The sequence below is a fragment of the Halichondria panicea genome, chromosome 14 (assembly GCF_963675165.1).
Source record: "Halichondria panicea chromosome 14, odHalPani1.1, whole genome shotgun sequence".
NCBI lineage: Eukaryota > Metazoa > Porifera > Demospongiae > Suberitida > Halichondriidae > Halichondria > Halichondria panicea.
In genome coordinates, this window is record NC_087390.1 from 1,862,611 (window position 1) to 1,884,345 (window position 21,735).

The 21,735-nt window shown below is 42.4% G+C and overlaps 3 protein-coding genes across 5 annotated transcripts in view; 2 read left to right on the forward strand and 1 right to left on the reverse strand.

Moving 5' to 3' along the window:
• The window catches only part of LOC135347428 (ubiquitin carboxyl-terminal hydrolase 40-like), a 51,622-nt gene extending 48,456 nt beyond the window's left edge, over positions 1-3,166 (forward strand). The window contains exons 18-19 of the mRNA XM_064545430.1: positions 2,411-2,480; positions 2,684-3,166. Of these exons, the coding sequence (XP_064401500.1) occupies positions 2,411-2,442 (32 nt within the window). The 3' untranslated portion in view covers positions 2,443-2,480; positions 2,684-3,166. The remainder of the gene's footprint in view (positions 1-2,410; positions 2,481-2,683) is intronic.
• Positions 432-1,968, reverse strand: LOC135347434 (TNF receptor-associated factor 5-like). Its single transcript, XM_064545437.1, has one exon. The coding sequence runs from the start codon at positions 1,915-1,917 to the stop codon at positions 715-717; it is 1,203 nt and encodes a 400-aa protein (XP_064401507.1). The 5' UTR covers positions 1,918-1,968; the 3' UTR covers positions 432-714.
• An 89-nt stretch (positions 3,167-3,255) lies between the features above and the next one.
• LOC135347426 (ubiquitin carboxyl-terminal hydrolase 40-like) lies at positions 3,256-21,730 on the forward strand. Of its 3 annotated transcripts, XM_064545425.1 has the most exons (33): positions 3,256-3,420; positions 3,468-3,721; positions 4,195-4,265; positions 4,515-4,628; positions 4,937-5,062; positions 5,193-5,378; positions 5,694-5,780; positions 5,937-6,119; positions 6,727-6,864; positions 7,023-7,091; positions 7,260-7,347; positions 7,498-7,611; positions 7,799-7,904; positions 8,013-8,164; positions 8,216-8,297; positions 10,082-10,178; positions 14,545-14,616; positions 14,856-14,946; positions 15,048-15,253; positions 15,497-15,610; positions 15,752-15,825; positions 16,167-16,242; positions 16,506-16,623; positions 16,679-16,818; positions 17,071-17,197; positions 17,411-17,475; positions 17,628-17,702; positions 17,834-17,914; positions 18,111-18,245; positions 18,469-18,569; positions 20,764-20,840; positions 21,037-21,106; positions 21,309-21,730. In XM_064545425.1, exons 2-32 carry the CDS (start codon positions 3,529-3,531, stop codon positions 21,066-21,068), a joined length of 3,390 nt encoding a protein of 1,129 aa, XP_064401495.1. In that variant the 5' UTR covers positions 3,256-3,420; positions 3,468-3,528; the 3' UTR covers positions 21,069-21,106; positions 21,309-21,730. The 3 variants fall into 3 exon arrangements, 1 of the variants encoding a protein (XP_064401495.1); XR_010398373.1 differs by lacking the exons at positions 18,469-18,569; positions 20,764-20,840; positions 21,037-21,106; positions 21,309-21,730 and having other exon boundaries at positions 17,411-17,468; positions 17,626-17,702; positions 18,111-18,172; XR_010398374.1 differs by lacking the exons at positions 17,071-17,197; positions 18,469-18,569; positions 20,764-20,840; positions 21,037-21,106; positions 21,309-21,730 and having other exon boundaries at positions 16,679-16,810; positions 17,411-17,468; positions 17,626-17,702; positions 18,111-18,172.
• The last annotated feature ends 5 nt before the right edge of the window (positions 21,731-21,735 follow it).

Here is a 21,735-nt window from a genome sequence, read left to right on the forward strand (position 1 = left end):
TATACATATAAAATTAATATCGCCAGATAGTGTTTGGAATCTTATTACACCCTACTATGTGTAAGATAGGCAGAGTGTTTGCACGCAGCCTTTATATAGGGTTATACGTGTGTACAACGATGTCAAAATTTTAATATATTTTGTGTACCGTTATAATTTATTGTTGCCAGGTTTTCCATTTACTGTGTAGTTGGAAAAATTAATGTGGTATAATGTATTTGGCGAATGAGACAAGTGACAGGTGCCATGCAGAATTGTCATAGAGACCACAAAGTTGCTAAAATCCCTACCAAATTTCCCGCTTTAGAGTAACAGCACGCTTTTAATCGAGACCATGCAGAAACATTATTGGCCTCTAGCCTCTATTTACTAACCAGGCCTCTATTCGAGACCAGATGTTAAACACTCACAATCAAAATTGGATCATTGACTTTCAAGAATAGTCAAACTTCACACTAATTGCTAAGATACATTCACGGTATAGTAACCATACAACATTGTGTACTATTTAGAGAGCCTTCACTTTCATAAACAGTCTGAACTTGAGACAGTCGTCTTTGAGGTACTGGGTGTTTGTGTCAGCACAGTAACCTAGGCGATCCCGGGGGAAGAATTTGTATGAGTCGCCAAAATATGTTGGCTCCTTCAAAATTCTTGTTTCCGTTCCTATGTAGTGTCCATGGTCACCCAGCTGGTTGAGCATATGTAGGATAGCTACACCTTCTGTTTTGCTAGCATCATGCTGTTTATTGATGTAGGGGTCAAATGTGTTCCGATACGAGATCCAATACCTTTTGTAAACACATTGAATGAGAAGCTCCACCCTTGTGCAGTAAACTCTCCACCACTCCAGTGTCCACTGGTTGGTTTTGTTTGTTGTTTTGTAAACTCGGCAAGAGTGAACTCGTGGCAAGAACACCCATTTAGCAATAACAAATCATTCTGTATCTTCACTGTGTTGGCTTCCATCGTGGTCTTTACGTCACTGACCTTTGTGTCAAGTATTGCAACTTGTTGCTTAGCCTGCACATCAAGATCTTGGACTATAGTTTGTAAATCATGGAACTTGGTATCAGTTTTTTTGTCTTGTTGTTGGAATTTGGTATCAACTTTTGCGTCTAATTGTTGAATTTTGGTATGGATGTTATCGCCTTGTTCCTTCACTTGTTTCTGCAAGTTGACTATTTGCTGGTCTTTCTCCTCCATTTTCTGGTGTAGCTCTCTCGTTAGTTGTAGGTTGAGGAGGGTGGCTGTCAGGAGGTGGTGTTGAACACTCTCTGTCATGTGACCCACCAGATCTCTTCGAGGAACCTTCACGTCACATCCATTACCAGCAAACTCACACTCCACAAGTTGTAGGGGGCACTCCAGCAGGTGGCTATCAACTTGGCAGCGAGGGACGGTACCAATCTCACATTGGTTGGGACAAGGCAGGGGGTAGTTGTCACAGCAAGGGGTGTGGTCATTTGTTCCGATATCGTGGGTGGACTCAAAGTCACAATATTGGCACTTCCAGGGACGTTTTGGACAGGAGGTGGTGTGGTGGTTCAGGTCCCCCAGTTCCCCCGTCCACTCACACCCACTCTTCTTGTGGGGACAGCGAACATTCAACTGGCGAACTTTTCTCCTCAAGTACTTGTCTTCTTGAGTAGCCATGTTGTCTTGCTTGCACATAGGGCATGGTTTTAGTTCTTTGGTGAGTCTGTTGGCAGCTTGCTGGGAGATGTGGTGGCCGCAGCATGTTGTTTGGAGTGGCTCAACAAGTAGCTCTAAGCTCACAGGACAGAAGTAGTCTTGGTCAGGTTGTTCAACAAGGTCATAGTCAGGTTCAGCTGGCTGGGTGATTTGTTCTGGGGGGTGAGTAGCAGCTGGTTCTTGGTTCACAGAGTTAGAACAGTCACTGTTACTGGTAGCCATATTTAGGCTGGGTTAGTGTTAGCAGGAAGCCACTCTTCAGTAGTTATCTGTGGTGTGTGTGGTAAAAACAATCATTGCTCTGTGTAACAATATACATTGTCTTTGTGTGAGAAAGATCTGTACCCAATCGCCCTAAATGGCAACAATTTAATGGTATATTCATTCATTAGCACTATAAACCATGCTAATTACTATTCAATCTTTCCCCTAATAGACGTCGGAACTGTCGTCAGGGTCAAATGATGACAAAGGTTGCCTGCACAGTGCTGCCAAGAAGAGGAACTATATAGTAAGTGAATTAGTGATACTGTAGTAAATAATTCAGTTAGTCTCGAGGCTGGGCACGCTCTGCCCAATTTGTCTTGCTAAGAGGCTGGAATTCGAGACTACATTTCAGTGTGCATGCAGTAATACGCTTAGTTTCCACTTTTTTCACCAAATACGTATTATCCCAACAAATTTATCCCTCTCTGTTCTAAATGCCTCCATGCAGGACTACTACAGTGGTGTTCAACCTGTGTGTGAGGTTACCTGGGGAGAGGGGATATGGACCACACACTGAGGTAGTGGTGGCTCTGTAGTAGTAATATTTAAAATTGGTGCCATAACTTACACAGAAACGATGTATAATACTGTTCTCAACCTTTTGATTAGACCTACTATTTACGTATGATTGTGCAAAATATGTACCCACTATATACATTGTATTCCGATCCCATACCCGTAACCATGCACTATTTCCATTCCATTTTCACATACAATCCAGTGGTTGAAATCCAGACCCATCCGTGGATGAAGATGCCTACTCTCTCACCGACATCAAGAGACGGGAGACAAGCAAGGCTACCACTAAAGACAAGCAAGGAGCAAAATACACAGGAGCTAAGCAAGGAGTGTCTGGCCACAAAGAAACTACAAAAGCAAATGTGGATCAGATCATCTACCATACTGCCACGCTGCAGCAAGCCCAGCCCCTCCCCTGCTCCCAAGGCAGCTCCAGTCCCTCCCCACAAGGCCCACCACCACCACTATCACTCAAGGTTGCTACTGCCCTTCTCAATCTGGATCTACAGCCGTCTGAAGGATCTCTACTCTATATAAGAACAGATTTTATGAGACTCTAGTCAAGGAACAATTTGTACGAACAGTTGTATAGTTTAGCAGGCTAGCAGGTAGAGTCAGCAATCGATGTTCAATTTTAGTTGAAAAGACTTGAAGTTTCAAGTATCTAGCAACATTTCTACCTTTGTACGTGGGTGTAATGGCTTGTTGTCATAGTTACTTATCTGAGATGAGGGGGTGACTGACTATAAACAGTAGCCACAAAGATGAATTTCGTTAACCTCTGCACCATTATTTAATATGCTAAATTAGCTAGCTAGCTATAGCCGGCCGGCCATGCTGCCGTAAACGTGTGCTGACCAGCTATTCATTGGCTCCAGCTATATTAAAGAAACTATAAAGACATAAGACAAGTATAATATATAAGCAGAGGGCAGCTCAGTAAGTCTGATGTGGATCATTGATCTACTATTGTACAATTCCTACAGGGTTGTGTCCATTGCCGACCGATAGTCGACTACCCACCTGATCTCACTACACACACACACAATGCTTGAGGGTCTGTTTGACGAGGAGACTGTCGAGTACGGTGCAAAGTCTGCAGGGGGTAACGAGAGCTCACGAGTGCCCCGCCCACCCACCCCCCGGAACAACACGAGGCTGTGTGGTCTCAGTAACCTTGGTGCCACCTGCTACCTCAATTCACTGTTACAGACTCTGCATTTTACTCCAGAGTTGAGAGGTAGGCAAATTTGTATCCTGTTCATAAAAGTTGAGTTTTATAAGTACTGAAGCGATGGGAATTAGCTACATAGGTGACTCGTGTACATGACTCTATTGGATGGTAGTATCCATGCAGTTTACCGTTGAGCATATCTTAGTGAATGAACATGACTGAATGCAAGTTTCTTTCGGGACAGGGGTGCTAGATCTACATCTGGGACAGTCTCGGCTAATTCGGGACAGTTGGCAGAGACTGGTATATGCACAGCTTGCTTGTAGATAGATCTAATACTTTTTTTAAAATTGTGATCATTTTCCTGTTCACAAAATTGATATGCTGAATTTTTTGTCCGTAAATGATCCAGCAAATGTGGCAAGTGGGCAGATTTCAGTGTTATTAGTTCTCACCTCATGTGTCAGTATCTGTTAGCTCAACAAGTAATGTGCTCTCAATGAACACCACCATTAATGAATCTACCCACTGTACTGCAGAGGAACTATTCAAACTGACTGAGACAGAGTTGGGCATCTTCTCCACTCAGGAGGGAGCAGACAACTCCATGGTAACCAGGAGCACTATAATTATTAACTATTTGCAGTTGTCTAGGAAAAATTAACGCTCTATATAGTGGAACACACTTTATACAGTGTTTTACAGATGTGGCCTTTGTTGAGAAGTTCTACAAACTATTCATTTGGGACCTGTAGGCTTTTGTTCAGAGGGTGGTTGGTTCCATTGTAGTTTGATTGTTGTCATGGCTGCCCTCTGGCTGTTTAGCACATCTATATAATCTCTGTCTGTCTGTGCTCAGGTGCGAGTGATTCCTGTCCAGCTGCAGAAGTTGTTTGCTAATCTCCTGCTGCTCAACCAGCAGAGTTGCAGTGTGGACGCTCTCACAAACAGCTTTGGTTGGAGCAACAGTGAGGTATGTGGTTAATGCAGTAACAGCATGAATATTGAATATAAAGTAGGGAGCATTGTTTGTAGAGCAGTACTGATCCACTGTACAACTGTACGTCACCGAGGGTTACAAGTGGTACAGCCTTATAACACTCCAAATCTTGCTTTCACAATAATATTATTAGTGCATTAGAATTATTAGTTGTTAACGTACGTATTATAAACAGAAGGTGTATGCCCTAGCTAGCTTTGTTGTAATGTATAGCAATTTCTCCCACTCTCAATCGAGCCACTCACCACTCGCTTCTCCACTATCTCTCCCTCCATTCTCAGGAGTTCCAGCAGCACGATGTACAGGAGTTGAATCGGATACTGTTCAGTGCCATCGAGTCCTCTTTACTGGGCACCTCAGGAGAGCAGCTCATCTCTAAGCTCTATCATGGCGTCTTTGTGCAACAGGTAAGTAAGTGAGTGTTATAGATATTGCAATTAGAACTGGCCAACAGAATCTACTTTCCCTTCTTCCCCAATAATCCCCCACTCCCAAAATCCATCTTCCTAACTTCAATTCCCCCTCCCTCTCCGTCAGATAATCTGTCAGGTGTGTGGTCGTGTGAGTGAAAGGGAACAAGAATACCTAGATCTGGCCATGGCCCTCTCCACTAGCCCCACTTTGGAGGGGGTGCTCCAGGAGTCGTACATCGAACAAGAGTTGCTGGAGGGAGCCAACCAATATCGTTGTGAGAAGTGTGGCAAGCTTGTCGACGCTAAGAGGGTGAGAGTTGCATTCTTAAAATAATGACAGACTACTCGTTTACTGTTGCCATAGTGATGTGCATTTTCGAAGTGGTGGCCACTACATTTTTTGCCTAACCTGTGGTAAACTACTATAGGCCTAGAAGGTGGTTAGTACCAACCACCACCGACCAGTGTGGGCACATCCCTGTAGTCTGAAAGACTTATAGAAGGCACTACAGTTTTGAAGAAATTGCCATACAACTAAAAGCCTGTACAGCTTAATGAAAGTGATAATTATTATGTTACACAACAATGCTACACATTGCACCATTGCTTTACATGCACTCCTCAGGGCTGCAAGATTCGGCAGCTGCCACAGATCCTCACGATAGCCCTCCTAAGGTTTCTCTATGACTACGAGAAGGGTGAGAGATATAAGGTAAGAAACTGGTAGTAGTACAATGTTTGAGCTATTTACTTAAGACCACAAATTGCATAATCGCTATGTATGAGAAAAAAAACGTTTTACGTGTGCTTATAACTTGGCTGACCGTACAATAGACACATTTCAAGTATTCCAAACTATAACCTCCAGGACACTAGCAAATTCAAGTTCCCACTTGAGTTGGACATGGCCCCCTACTGTGAGGATGGCTCTGTGGGGGGTAGCAGTGTGTACGAGCTGTTCTCGGTGGTCATTCACAGTGGCAGCACTCACTCCGGACACTACACTGCCTACATTCGGGACATTGATGGACTTGGAACTTGGGCTTCCCCCGTGAGTCAACCTTATCTCTGTAGACTGTCCATACATGTACTTTATTATATTTTGCCTTTAATACTTCTACATTCTCATTAGGTGGTTTCATATTCTTGACAATGTTAGGGAGTACAGTAGAACCTTATCCGGCCCTCGATTATCCGGCTTGGCAGTTTTCTTGTTATCAGATCAGAAAATGGGCGTGTCCCTCAAATGCGCATGCGCGTTGCAGCTGTTACCATGGAGACATGCCTGCTTATCTTTTGCGCATGCGCAGACACAATGTGGCACTGCTGTTTATCAATAAAGTGGGTGGATCAAGGTGTGGTTTATCTATTCGATTATCCGGCATATTCACTTATCCGGCCTGCTTCTGGAACCAAGGTGTCCGGATAATCGAGGTTCTACTGTACCTGTTGGTACAGTAAGAGTATAATTGTACAGGGAATGCCTATATAAAGGGGCACAACGTTTTGGCCATTATTATACAGAGTTGAAGAGTTGTTTTGTACCTGCTCATTTGAGACCTGGATGCCTGGCTTTTATATCACAGTTGACCCTCTTCAGTGGTGGAAGAGTTCCATTAATTGTAGCTACACATACTACTCCACCCCTCCCCTCCCAGGACGAGGAAGTGGTCCAGTTGCCACGGGACCCGGCCTCTGGTAGTGTGGACCTCATTGACTTTGATAATCCTGCCGACCTCATGCTGGAGCTACTCAAACAATGTGGAGGGTCTGCCACCATCTCCAAGCTCACTAAGGTGTGTGGGGGGTAGGGTTAATTTACTGAACAATCGTAGTGTGTTAATTATGTTGGTGTATGTTAGGATATAAATTAGGATATAATATTATTATGAATTCTGTTAGCAGTTTTATAGCACATGCATTGTTTGCTTTGATGGAAATTATCTGCATGCAGGCTCTACAGGACAAGACTGGAGTGACGTGGAACAAGAGGTTCAAGAAGCAGTTTGGGCCCATTACAAAGGTGTGGTCACTTCTCCAGGGTAGCTACAGTATGACTGTAAACTTAACTTACTTCGATCCATTATTGTGCATTTACTTGCCAAATATGTGTGATTTTCAATTATTATAAATGTGATATCAAAGTTGCCATTTTATGATATAATTATTAATTACTCCCCCACACACACAGTTCCTGGGTAGCTGTCCCGACTTGTTCTCAGTCAACGAATCTAACCTAGTGTCACTGGGTGGAGCCAACAAGACAGACACACAACAAGGTGTGGTGTGGGGTATGAATCAAGTGATTGGTAAAGATCATTAATGCAACAAAATAACATTGACTTTTACCATGACTGTGTTTCATTAGGGGGGATTTATGGATGGATGGCTTAACGAATCTTTTCCTTAACCATATCTCTTGAACACAGCTTCCTCTGGTGATAAGTCAGGGGGCAGTCCCCTTATTGTGAGGGTCAATGTAGAGCAGGCCGTCAATGCTGAGGGTGGAGAGGAGGCGGAGTCACAAGGTACAGGTACAGCAGGTGACTATCATGCATCAGTCTCAACTTTCCCTTCCCGTACATTTATAATATCGTATGGTGAGAGACTTTCAACTACATCCCACTCTCCATCAATCGTTTGAGACCACACGTTTTATAGGCTTAGCATTTGTTGTAAAAACTTGACACTATCTGAAATGTATAGTGTCCATTTCTTCACTCCTCACAGTTTCAACTGAAGGTGATAGCGTCGATGCAGTGAGGGGTGGAGCTAGCGAGGGTGGCCAAGACAAGAAGAATGGTGGGGAAGGGAAGAAAAAACCTGTGAAGAAAGAGTAAGTTAGGAAGAAGTACATGTAAAGGGTATTAATTTAGTATTCTGTTCTATGTCTGTGTGTCAAACCTTTAATACCAGATATCGGCCCGCCCCCTCCCCCTCACAGGTCCCCTCCAGCCCAAGGGCAGTGCTGGTTTGAGTTCAACGACACCCACGTATCTCCCATCAGGGCCAAACAGATGGAGAAGATGTACCAGGGCAAGCAGAGCGCTTACATGCTCTTCTACAGGAAGAAGGACATGCAGAGACCACCTCAAGGTGGGGACTGCTGTGGTTTGCATATCGTTATATTCCTTTCACACTTCACAGCGTTAGGCAACAAATTATTTGGTGTTCCTGAGAGATTTCAAGTGGAGGTGGCCCGGGCTAACACAATACTGGACCAGGAGAGGTGAGGGCAGTGAGGGTGTGACCAACCACACCTCTTCACGAGTTGGCTCAATGGATATACACTGTGCCTTTAGGAGTGTCACGTAATATACATGTGTAATGGAATAGCCGTTCTGCAGTTTTTATGAGGGAAATCTCTTGCTGTTACTGTTTGGGTTGTAAAGTAGAGAGAGAGACAATTAGTGGTTGCAGTTGTATGTGTATCCGACTAGAAAAACATTTGCAATGTGAAAAATTGCTAGGATTGGCCAGGGGAACCACAAAAAAGCGTGGGAACAAGAAATCAGACGAGAGCATAACTCCAATCCGTTACAACGTCAATCACATGTATACTGGTAGTTTTCCCATGTTTTCCCAGCCAATATGCCACGCAATTTTTACTGGTGGAGTGATGACCAATCCCTATATATATTTATTATACATTAGAATGTGGGGCACATAATCATGATGATTTGTGATGAATTGATGTTCCTAATACATGTAGTGTAGAGCAAAGGTACACACAGTCCATCCATGCGTAGTAACATGCACGGACCGTACTGGTGACTGCATGGAATGATGTGGTGGATGGAAGCTGATAGGTGGATCTGGAACACAGTCTATTATTTAATATACTATGTATTGTACACGTTCATGACGTTGTAACGGATTGGAGTTATGCTCTCGTCTGATTTCTTGTTCCCACGCTTTTTTGTGGTTCCCCTGGCCAATCCTAGCAATTTTTCACATTGCAAATGTTTTTCTAGTCGGATTCCCTTTCTTTTTCAGTACAGTTTACGTATCATGACATACATAAGTGGAACGTCAAGAGGCAGTACAAGAAGAGAAGACAGGACTAATCAGATATCTTCTCGAATATCTCTGGACTAATAATTATAGTATAATGAGTAATAATTTATTGCTTGATAATTATTTTAAATTTGCGAATCAGTATTAAATGACAGCCATTTTAAGAGCATGATATCTAGCCAGTGCATATAGCATGCCTGTCAGAGAAAGGGAGCTAGAGCTGAACAGTGTGAAGAAAAGGAACACCTCAGGCTCTGGAAAAGCACTGCTGCACTGATTTTAGGCGCACGGTTTATTAGCCACGCCTATCTATTATTATTGGCCACAACACAATTGCTGAGTCATTAAAGATGGCGGAATTGTCTAGGTAAGAGAAATAGAGACTGAGAGGTCTTCTGCCTCGTGGAAGCAATCGCAAATCTGAAGAAGCGCTTTGTAATCCAGGTTGTAGTCGTTTGGAAACCCTGTGCAGAATGTCCTGGAGATGGCTGTACTTGGAGTAAATGCTGGGCAAGAAACTTACTTACTCACTTACTTACTTACTTACTTAGTCAGTCAGACAAAGAGCGGTGAAACGTCGAAATAGTGCAATTTTTAAAATGAAAATATTCATTCATTAAAATGTTTATGGATTATGAAATGAGAGATACAAAGAGAGAAAAGGCTAAATAAACTATCTGTTCAGCCAGTTTCTTGATGTGGCCTTTCCCTGCAGAGATAGAACAGTTTGAACATGAGTCAAAATAATTGAAATATTGCTAAACACGGGCAAACCCACTGCCAATCCTATGTAAAACCTACTGGTTTTACTAATAACTGGGTCATAAAGGCACAGGATTGTATGGTGCTCTTTGGATTCGTGCATGGTTAGCAGGTTCTTGTTCTTGTGCTTCCACGTATGTATGGTCTCTATCTTATAGAATAAAATATTTATATTCGGTGATTAGTCTAAGAGATTTACTTGTGGCCATAGTAAATATGTATTAAACTGCACAGATATGAGTATGACATCGCCATCAACACACTTCAACTTATCATTTATTTCTCACTGGAGTTTGTGCTGGCCAACGGAGCACTGCAGAGAATTGACGAGGTGGGTGTGGTTTATTATGTTACGGAAATAATTATATAATTATTTAGTTGTACGAATGTGGTATATAGAGGTGTTTGTTTTTACAAGGAGAGCTTTTTATTATGAGTACAGTAGAACCTCGCTAATCTGAATAGAACCGGACCAGACCCCATCCGAATACATGACATTTCTGGATTAACAATTGATTAATGAATAATTATTATTAACGAAGACACTTTTGTACATGTATTATGATAATTATTACTGTGGCCAGAAGGGAAGCTGCTAGCTGGAATAGTATTTTATCTCTCCAATACAGTGAGTCTTGTGAGCTCTCTTCGTTTTCTTTGCAGGGGCCATTATATTTGAGCAGTTTATTATCGCTGATTCAGCAAAGAAAGTTAGATTGCGCATGCGCAATAGTTTATTCTATTGACAGCCCCTCCTCTTTTTCAGTTTGCCGTTTTATCTGGATTTCGGAGTAAAGAGGTCCAGATTAGCGAGGTTCTACTGTAGTGAATAAGTTTTACCCACAACAAATGTTATTATGCCTCGGTGCGCATGCGCAAGCGAGGTATACGGTAGTGTGTTTGTGTGTCTGTGTGTGTAGACTATTTCAGCTGCTCAAGGATCAATGAAGTGCAAGTAAGAGTTTCTATAGGCTTCTAGTCATGTTTTCTTGGCTTGCAATGGTTGGATTTGCAAAATAAAGCTTCGTTCTCGAGTTATGCCTAGTTTTGCTTACTTGGAATGCCATTGCAGTCTTTTCAGAAGAGTCCGTAGCAAAATTTGTTCATCGAGTGTTGCTACTCTACTTAGTAGTTAGCTCTGCACTAGAACGCTAGCTATTGGTAGCTGCAGAGTGCTGAGTGAGAAGAGAGCTGCAAGGCTCTGCTGACCTGCTGACTTGCCATAATTTTAGACTTGAACTTTTGGCATCGATCGTTTTTAACAACAATCATGGTCGATCATTACCCACTATTTGAGTTTCCCGCATGCAGCAAAATTATTCGTCATGATAATTATAAATCAATCAATGTGTGTATAAAAGCTAGCTATAATATTATGTTATGTAGCTTTGGCACCTCCACCGAGGCATCAGCACCTGCGGTGCTTTCATTTATTTTTAGTAGTGTTATAGATGATACGACTTGTGTATAATTGTAATCACAAACGTGGGATATTTTATACAAGTTGTACATGCATGTACTGCTAACGTTTGTTTTCGTTATTTGCATCTACATGTATGTAAACAGTTTCTCAATGGACACTCATTGTTTGATGAGTTTTGAGGTTATATTAACAATAGATGGAATGTATGAATATTGTACGGTGGCCCTGAGCGCTACTCTAGTTGGTAGTTCATACTTGATAGTTCAAACGCGTAGTTGGTAGTTCGCAGTTGCTACTTGATAGTTCAAATGCGTAGTTGGTATAGTTCGCAGTTGCTACTTGATAGTTCAAACACGTAGTTGGCAGTTGGCAGTTGGTAGTTAGGAGTTGGTAGTTGGCAGTTGGCAGTTGGTAGTTGGGAGTTGGTAGTTGGCAGTTGGCAGTTGGCAGTTGGTAGTTGGCAGTTGGCAGTTGGCAGTTGGCAGTTGGTAGTTGGGAGTTGGGAGTTGGGAGTTGGCAGTTCGTAACCTAAACTTTGCAACAATAATTAGCTTGCTTTTAAATTATGATACTGGCACCGATATCTAGCTGGCCTAAGACGGCAATATTAATCTTATATGTACACATCTAGGTAGGGAGATCATTTCAAGTCTAATCCTCATGTACCTATATTTCCAGATCCCAGCAGGGAGGGGGGAATTATAGAAACAGGTTTTGCATGGCACTTTTAGAGGCTATTGAGGTTATTTAAAGTTATGGTTAAAAGATTAGAGGCAGTGCAAAGATCTATATACAACATTTGCTAACTGCAAAGTTTAAAGGTCACGAACTACCAACTGCTAACTCCCAACTGCCAACTGCCAACTGCCAACTACCAACTGCTAACTGCCAACTGCCAACTGCCAACTCCCAACTCCCAACTGCCAACTCCCAACTGCCAACTGCCAACTGCCAACTGCCAACTCCCAACTGCCAACTCCCAACTGCCAACTGCCAACTGCCAACTGCCAACTACCAACTACCAACTGGAGTAGCACTCAGGGCCACCGTAATATTGAAACCCACCCACTCTTAATAATTATATAGCAATGTGATTCATGACCGTTTAGGGAAAGTAGTATGTTTGAACCAGCATTTTAGACAATTTGCACAAGTGTGTGTCCGTGCAAGAAAATAGGGCAATAGATTGTTCTCCTATAGCTATATTTATAGTACCTAGTTACAGTATAGTGTGTATAGCAACCATTTCTATATACATGCATGTGTGTATATATATATGTGCGTGCATGCGTTTGAATGAGACAAACTAACTCTACGAACGGAGGGAGCCCTCTGGTGTCAAGGAATGGCTGCAAGTGCAAGTACAGAGTGAGGTGGTTCTATTCCAAGGGAGCCTTTCTCGTTCTGGTCTGGATTATGCTGTTGACTATAGCCTGTGTATCAGTCTCCCATGTATTTCATGTGTTTCGTCAACGACTTGATGTCAATTTTGTAATTCCGAAATGGCTCTATACTATCCCAGTTGTGTTTGGTTTGTTTGGAGCTGTTTTCTCAGGATGGCTAGCCGACGCTAAGCTGGGGAACTACAGAGTGATGAAATACAGTTTTGTACTGTTGTTCCTCATAAGTTTGCTTTCTAGTGCCGTCACCCTAGTTCCTGACATTACACATTACGTGTATGTTGTGAGTGTCTTTTATTGCATAGGTTGGAATCTCTTTGTAGTAGCTGTGGTAGCATGCTTTGTTACCTCACTACAACTAGGCCTGGATCAGATGCCTGATGCTTCATCTTCCAATATCACTAGTTTTATTGCCTGGTTTGCATTCAGTATGTATGCTGGTATTTGGATCCCTACTGTTTCTGATATGCCCATTAATTCCGGTGTTTCGTGTAACAGTCAATTATCACACTGGGTTGTCCAACTTTACAGTTTGCTGCCACCTTTGTGTATGAGTGTTGTTCTTATTCTTGACTTCCTCCTAGCTAAAAATGGCTGATAATTGAACCAAAGTCACCTCAGTCCCTCAAAACCATCTACCTTGTTCTTAAGTTTACTGCTAAGCACAAAGCTCCCCTCAATCGCAGTGCTCTCACATACTGGGAGGAAGACGTACCTTCAAGAATGGACCTGGGAAAGTCGAGATACGGTGGACCATTCACTACAGAGCAAGTTGAAAATGTAAAGACCATCCTACGTTTGTTGCCCCTCTGCTTAACGCTATGGCTTCTTGGGTGCTCACTTGCACTCTTCCATCCACTAAATAATGCTAGTGTTTATCCTCCTGATTGGAATTGTTATGTTTCAAAGCTTCTGCCCTTGTTCACATATCACTATTACTGGTGTGGAATGGTTTGGACTGTCTTTTATGAGTTCGTGCTATACCCAGTGATATGTAACAAACTTCCCAGCATCCTTAGAAGAATTGGAATAATTTCTCTCCTTATCACGGTTGTTAGTATTGTGTTTCTAATTATGGAACTACTAAAAAGCAAATACGGTGATTTAGATGAAATCCATTATGTTACAATCGTCTTTATTTCAATTTCTAGAGGATTGCTCACAATCTTCCTTTTTAGTGCCATGATGGAATTAGTTTGTGCTCAAGCTCCATACAACATGAGAGGATTGTTTGGTGGATGTATGGTTTTGGTGTTGTTATCATCTCTTAGTATTGCTGAGATTTCTCCATCCCTGCGGCAAAGTCACATTAACAATGTGTGGGGTTGGAGTAGGCATCAGTCTTCTTGGATTCATCCTGTACTCCCTCCTGGCTCGATGGTACAAGAGGAGAGTTAGAGACGAGGACTACAATGCACACAGAGTGGTGGAGGAGGTCTATGATCGATACTTGTCAGCTCAGCATTGACTATAGTTTCAGTTTTTAATTACATATACTACCAATGTACAATATGTGCATGTAGTGCGCTTTAGTGTATCGTTTTTGTGACATTTATATATACGTATCGATATATCTATTAGTAGACCTGTTTATATTGAATGAACTGTATGTGATTAATTGGTGTTTTGGTAGTGTGCCAAGCTCAATGCAGAACTGCATGCAAGCTACATAGTATAGTTTGTGTCAGTCTATATTTACCGTATGCACCCTATAAAACTCAGTTTCTGAGGGCTCATGCAGATCCTTGCTTTTACATGTTATAATTATTTATGCATGTGCCACTAGCTGTGTCTATAGAGTACTTCTTGTATACTGCACCTTGCTTATACTATACTTATGAAGCTAATGTATATATACCACCTCTATACTGCAGGGCTCTGATCCTTGTGTGCTGAGTGTAGACCGAAGGAAGAGCATTGGTGAGCTCAAGGAAGCCATTGCTGAGGTAAGTATATACCAGAGCTATAATTATACTGTGTGTTCTTTGTATGGCTACATGATATAGAACTTACTAGATTTATTATGGGAAGCCTTGTAGTCACAGAAGAGCCGAGTTATTGTAGGGAACTCACTACATTGAAAACCAATGTCAAACAAGTTCGTGATCGGTACCCACTGAAATAAATGAAGACATGCACTTAACAGTTTGCTAGTGAAAATATCAAATGTTTTTCTCCCTCTTAGACGTACTCTAGTCTCTACGATGCTGACCATGTAGTAATACACACAGCCAAGACCCTCCCAGCTGGCACACACCTCTACGACCTGGTCTCAGGTATATGTAAAATCCTATCTCTCTCAAAAATGTGTAGTGTGCTCGATCCATACAATAATAGTCCATTACAACTCGTATTATGTAATTCATTCTTTATTCAGGCAATGATCAGACGAGTGTGGCTGATGCTGGTATCACCAACAACTCTCAGCTGTTTGTGTGGGACGGTCAGACTGTGGGAGGTGAAGCCATAGCGGTGGGATGGTCATGTGATCCGATCCTGCTGCATGTGACGTACCCATCGGAGGAGGGAGAGTGTGAACTGAGCAGTGGTTTCCCCAAGAACTCAACTATTAGTCAATTGAGGGTGAGATAATTGTGTTGATGTTCATTGAGTGAGTGTCGATCGAAGAAAGCCTTCATTTTTGTATTTACATGAATTGTACTATTGTGTGAGATATCCTTAATAGCTTGGTACATTGATTAGTGAAACACAGTATCGTATGCACATACGTACGTATAGCTATATTGCTTCATCCCAAATGGGCAACTGTTAAAAATCTTTGTCTCCAAATTATAACGTATATTAATGTGTCTCCATGTGTGATAGGTGTCCCTGTCGGAGCTACTAGAGATCCCTCCCAGTCATGTGACCATCAGCCATGTTAAGCTCTCTGAGATACAGGACACACAGACACCCATCATTGTCCTATCACCTAGCAAGGTGAGGGAAGGTGTAGTCTATAATCATTAGGTTCCCCCACCACCCTCGTGTTGTGTGCAGATCGGTAATAGTTTGCGTTGATTAATCATTACTTGCATGTCTATCTACACTAACTGTCAGCAAGATTCCTCCCTTTTATAGGATGGCAGCACTCTAGAGGAGCTGAAGCTACAGGACGGAGACAGGCTCACAGTGGAGAGGAGTATCAAGAAAGGGTGAGGTTCTTGCTAGAGAAAGCATAATTGAAGTTTATAGTCTCATATTAATTTTTGTCGTATTCTTTTGAGGTTCATAATTGAATTCTAGTGGTCCAATTTTATTGATATTTGTAATTTTCTGATAATGAGTTCGTCCAGATGATGATCGTTTTTTAGTTCATAAAATGTTGTCAGACCTAATTTTGGCACCAAAATTGGCCTTGAAAATGACTTAGTTGAGCATTCATAAAAATTAATCGTGAAATCTTGTAATTAGAACATTAAGTTACGGTGGTTTAAAGATACCGTACATGCATATAATAATAACTAGATAACATCATGTATTGTCATGGTTGCAGTGTGAAGTCACTAGCTCACTCTGTAGCAGACAAACACAGCAAGATGCTGTCAGTCATCATTGAGAGCAGGCTACTGGTGAGAACCACACACACACACACACACACACACACACACACACACACACACACACACACACACACACACACACACACCCTTCAATAATGGTTACAGCTCTACAGTTTAATTTTTTTAACTACACACACACACACACACACACACACACACACACACATGCACCCTTCAATAATGGTTACAGCTCTACAGTTTAATTTTTTTAACTATAGTGTACGTATAATCCTATAATATAGACCACCCTCACCCTTCCCCTGTATCCCCAGCCTCTCACTGATGCTACTGGCTTGTATCCTGTGTTTCCAGTGGAGGTAGGAAAAGACGAATGCGTCGCCACACTCAAAACAATGGCCTTGACAACAGCTAGCAACCAGCAATTTATTGGTGAGCATAAATAAATCTGCTATAAGAAAGTGTTGATTAGAATTTTAAATTGCAGGTGAATGTCGTCTCCGTGGTGATGATGATGTCACTGGAATAGGGCCTCCGCTGTATGAGTCTCAGACACTGACTGACGCTGGAATCAGTCCTGGACAGAGGATCATTCTGGAATCAGGCCAAGCACCAACCAGTAATCAGGTGCAACCATATATAATTACATAATTATGGTGCCGCTTTTATAATTACATTACATGTATAGCGAGACTATAGTATATAATTAATAATTAATAATTATTATACAAAACAAATGTTATAAGTATGGTGCTATATTTATATTTTTATATTTATGGGGGGAATGTCCAGGGGCGCTTAAGTACATGTAAAAGCGGCCCTGTATTTCATTGGACAGCTAAATTTAATATTTCCGTCCTGGCTGCGGGATCTCTGCAGGTTGCTCTCAATTGTCAGCTGTTGAGCTCTGGTGTGTCGAGTGTGGGTGTGTGTGAGGTGATCCTGGGGAGGGATGTGACTGTAAGGGAGTGTATGTGTGTCATGGTGACAGCCCTCGGACTGACGGGTGAGCTGGAGCTAGGGGAATACCCTAAACTACACCTCCAGCATTTCCATTAGTATATCTGATCACATTTGACTATAATAATTATTATATATATACATTAATAATGTTGTCTTAATTCTCGGCTAATGTGTGTGCTTCTTTAGAGGTCCATTTTACGTATCTATCTAATATTAGAAGTACTCAATGCATATAATTATACCACTGTATATGTAGGCGGAGACTGGCACCTGCAAAGGACCAACTGGTGCGGAGAAGCAGCTGACGTGTTGGAAGATGAGGTGTGTGCATGGAGGCAGCACCTGCATGACTGTAGTACATGCAGTACAGTGCAGTAACTGTATAGTACTGGCCGGGTTAGGGTTAGGGTTATCTTCTCTATACATGCAGTGATGTGTTAATAGTTTGCCAACTGGTGGTATAATTTTACTAGGATGCCAGTCTGGAACAGGAGAGACTGAAGTCTGGTGACGTACTGCTCCTTGCAGAAGGAAGACTACCTCCCAAAGTGAGTGCACTGTTGTTCAGTAATGCATGTATTGTAAATGGAATTCACACGTGTACATGCTTGTACATGTATGTACGCAAAATGACAGATTAGTATTGTTTTTACCGGCCCACCCCCTCGTACATATGCAGGGTTTTATTCGTCTCCAAGTGTACCTCTACTCCCCCGAGTCCAGCCCCTCCCCCCATCCACCAGCTGACCTCTCTCAGGACGTACGTTCCCTAGCTGGGGTTCAAGGCACATGTACAGGGCATGCTCTGGCAGTATAATATATAGTATGCACAAGCTACATACATGTACATGATTATTTTAGTAGCCCCACCAGATGCTTTCTCATCTTGCACAGAATTCTGTACACAATACACACACACCTCACTTTTTACACCCCTCCACCACACGCCCCCACAGGTCCCCCTCCACCTGGTCCCCCCGTCCCTCTGCCACCCCCCTGTTCCCGGACAGCTGGACGAGGTCGGTGTATTAGAGATCAGTAAAGAGGCCACTGTCGAGGAACTCAAGATCACCATCCTTACATTACCCGCCGTAAGTCATTTGACAGTCATGTGATAAAAAATGTTATATCAGCTCCTAGATTCAAGTATAGTAAACCATTAAAGCTCCCTGTATTATAGTGGCCATCTTGACAGGCAAGAAAATCTCTAGCCTTTCAATTGTGCGGCATTGAACTATTACAGTTCTTTTAGAATGGTTTATAGACTCAGGTGTTTGCATGGTCCTAAGTTACCCCCCCCCCCCCCCTCCACAGATGGAGAATATGACGGTACCGTTGCTAGAGTTACTGAGAGTGAGGGAAGTGGTGAATGGCAGACCAGCCAAGATATTCAAACTACACAACCACACTTTGAGGTACAGTACGAGGGCGTACCGTGTTTATTGATGTCAGTAATACGTAGTTACTACAATGTAACTATTACTTTGTACGTGCAGGTATAGTGTTTGGAATCATTAAGGGCATTCCGTGTTTATTAGTGTGTATACATATAAAATTAATATCGCTGGATAGTGTTTGGAATCTACATATTATTATTATGTGTGAGATTGGCAGAGCGTTTGCACGTAGCCTTTATATAGGGTTATACGTGTGTACAACGATGTCAAATTTTAAATATATATTTTGTACATATATTTTGTGTACTGTTATAATTCAGGTTTTCCATTTACTGTGTAGTTGTAAATTAATGTGGTGGTATAATGTATTTGGCAAATGAGACAAGTGACGGGTGCCAGAATTGTCATAGAGAGCACAAAGTTGCTAAAATCTCTACCAAATTTCCCGCTTTAGAGTAACAGCACGCTTTTAATCGAGACCATGCAGTAATGGGCCTCTAGCCTCTATTTACTAACCAGGCCTCTATTCGAGACCAGATGTTAATTACACTCGCAGTCAAAATTAAATAGTCAAACTTTACACTAATTATTAAGATACAGTCACGGTATAGTAACCAACATTGTGTACTATTTAGAGAGCCTTCACTTTCATAAACAGTCTGAACTTGAGACAGTCGTCTTTGAGGTACTGAGTGTTTGTGTCAGCACAGTAACCTAGGCGATCAAAGGGGAAGAATTTCTTTGAGTCGCCAAAAAATGTTGTTTTCTCTTTCAAAATGTTTATTTCCCTTCCTATGTAGTGTCCATGGTCACCCAGATGGTTGAGCATCTGTAGGATAGCTACACCTTCTGTTTTGGCAGCATCATCGATTTTATTGATGTAGGGTGACAAACTACCAGATCCAATACCTTTTGTAAACACATTGAATGAGAAGCTCCACCCTTGTGCAGTAAACTCTCCACCATTCCAGTATCCATAGCTGCCTTTTTGCTTGTTGTTTCGTAAACTCAGTGAGAGTGAACTCGTGGCAAGAAAACCTATTTAGCAATAACAAATCATTTTGTATCTTCACTGTGTTGGCTTCCATCGTAGTCTTTAGATCACTGACTTTTGTGTCAAGCATTGCAACTTGTTGCTCAACCTTCACATCAAGATCTTGGACTATAGTTTGTAAATCATGGAATTTGGTATCAACTTTTGCGTCTAATCGTTGAATTTTGATATCGATGTTATTGCCTTGTTCCTTCACTTGTTTCTGCAAGTCGACTATTTGCTGATCTTTCTCCTCCATTTTCTGGTGTAGCTCTCTCGTTAGTTGCAGGTTGAGGAGGGTGGCTGTCAGGAGGTGGTGTTGGGCACTCTCTGTCATGTGACCCACCAAATTTCTTCGAGGAACCTTAACGTCACATCCATTACCAGCAAACTCACACTCCACAAGTTGTAGGGGGCACTCCAGCAGGTGGCTACCAGCTTGGCAGCGAGGGACGGTACCAATCTCACATTGGTTGGGACAAGGCAGGGGGTAGTTGTCACAGCAAGGGGTGTGGTCATTTGTTCCGATATCCTGGGTGGACTCAAAGTCACAATATTGGCACTTCCAGGGACGTTTTGGACAGGAGGTGGTGTGGTGGTTCAGGTCTCCCAGTTCCCCCGTCCACTCACACCCACTCTTCTTGTGGGGACAGCGAACATTCAACTGGCGAACTTTTCTCCTGAAGTACTTGTCTTCTTGAGTAGCCATGTTGTCTTGCTTGCACATAGGGCATGGTTTTAGTTCTTTGGTGAGTCTGTTGGCAGCTTGCTGGGAGATGTGGTGGCCGCAGCATGTTGTTTGGAGTGGCTCAACAAGTAGCTCTAAGCTCACAGGACAGAAGTAGTCTTGGTCAGGTTGTTCAACAAGGTCATAGTCAGGTTCAGCTGGCTGTGTGATCTGTTCTGGGGGGTGGGTAGCAGCTGGTTCTTGGTTCACGTTCACAGAGTTAGAACAGTCACTGTTACTGGTAGCCATATTTAGGCTGGGTTAGTGTTAGCAGGAAGCCACTCCCTCAGTTATCTGTGGTGTGTGCATGTGGTAAAGACAATCATTGCTCTGTGTAACAATACATTGTCTTTGTGTGAGAAAGATCTGTATACCCAACCGCCCTAAATGGGTATATTCATTCATTAGCACTATAAACCATGCTAATTACTATTCAATCTTTCCCCTAATAGACGTCGGAACTGTCGTCAGGGTCAAATGACAACAAAGGTTGCCTGCACAGTGCTGCACCAAGAAGAGGAACTATCTAGTAAGTGAATTAGTGATACTGTAGTAAATAATTCAGTTAGTCTCGAGGCTGGGCACGCTCTGCCTAATTTGTCTTGCTAAGAGGCTGGAATTCGAGACTACCTTTCAGTGTACATGCAGTAATACGCTTAGTTTCCACTCTTTTTACCAAATACCCAACAAATTTATCCCTCTCTGTTCTAAATGCCCCCATGCAGGACTACTACAGTGGTTTTCAACCTGTGTGTGAGGTTACCTGGAGAGAGGGGATATGGACCACACACTGAGGTAATGGTGGCTCTGTAGTAGTAATATTTAATGTTGTGCCATAACTTACACAGAAACGATGTATAATACAGTTCTCGCACTTTTAATTAGACCTACTATTTACGTATGATTGTGCAAAATATGTACCCACTATATACATTGTATTCCGATCCCATACCCGTAACCATGCACTATTTCCATTCCATTTTCACATACAATCCAGTGGTTGAAATCCAGACCCATCCGTGGATGAAGATGCCTACTCTCTCACCGACATCAAGAGACGGGGAAAGGCTACCACTAAAGACAAGCAAGGAGCAAAATACACAGGAGCTAAGCAAGGAGCGTCTGGCCACAAAGAAACTACAAAAGCAAATGTGGATCAGATCATCTACCATACTGCCACGCTGCAGCAAACCCAGCCCCTCCCCTAGCTGCTCCCAAGGCAGCTCCAGTCCCTCCCCACAAGGCCCACCACCACCACTATCACTCAAGGTTGCTACTGCCCTTCTCAATCTGGATCTACAGCAGTCTGAAGGATCTCTACTCTATATAAGAACAGATTTTACGAGACTCTAGTCTAAGGAACAATTTGTACGAACAGTTGTATAGTTTAGCAGGCTATAGCAGGTAGAGTCAGCAATCAATGT

What these genes read in the sequence shown, in the direction of transcription:
- LOC135347434 (XM_064545437.1), bottom strand. Translation starts at nt 1,917, where the DNA reads ATGGCTACCAGTAACAGTGACTGTTCTAACTCTGTGAACCAAGAACCA.
- LOC135347426 (XM_064545425.1), top strand. Translation starts at nt 3,529, where the DNA reads ATGCTTGAGGGTCTGTTTGACGAGGAGACTGTCGAGTACGGTGCAAAG. An exon ending in AGAAGGGTGAGAGATATAAG is followed by an intron (nt 5,781 to 5,936) that starts GTAAGAAACTGG and finishes TATAACCTCCAG; the next exon opens with GACACTAGCAAATTCAAGTT. An exon ending in CAAGACAGACACACAACAAG is followed by an intron (nt 7,348 to 7,497) that starts GTGTGGTGTGGG and finishes TCTTGAACACAG; the next exon opens with CTTCCTCTGGTGATAAGTCA.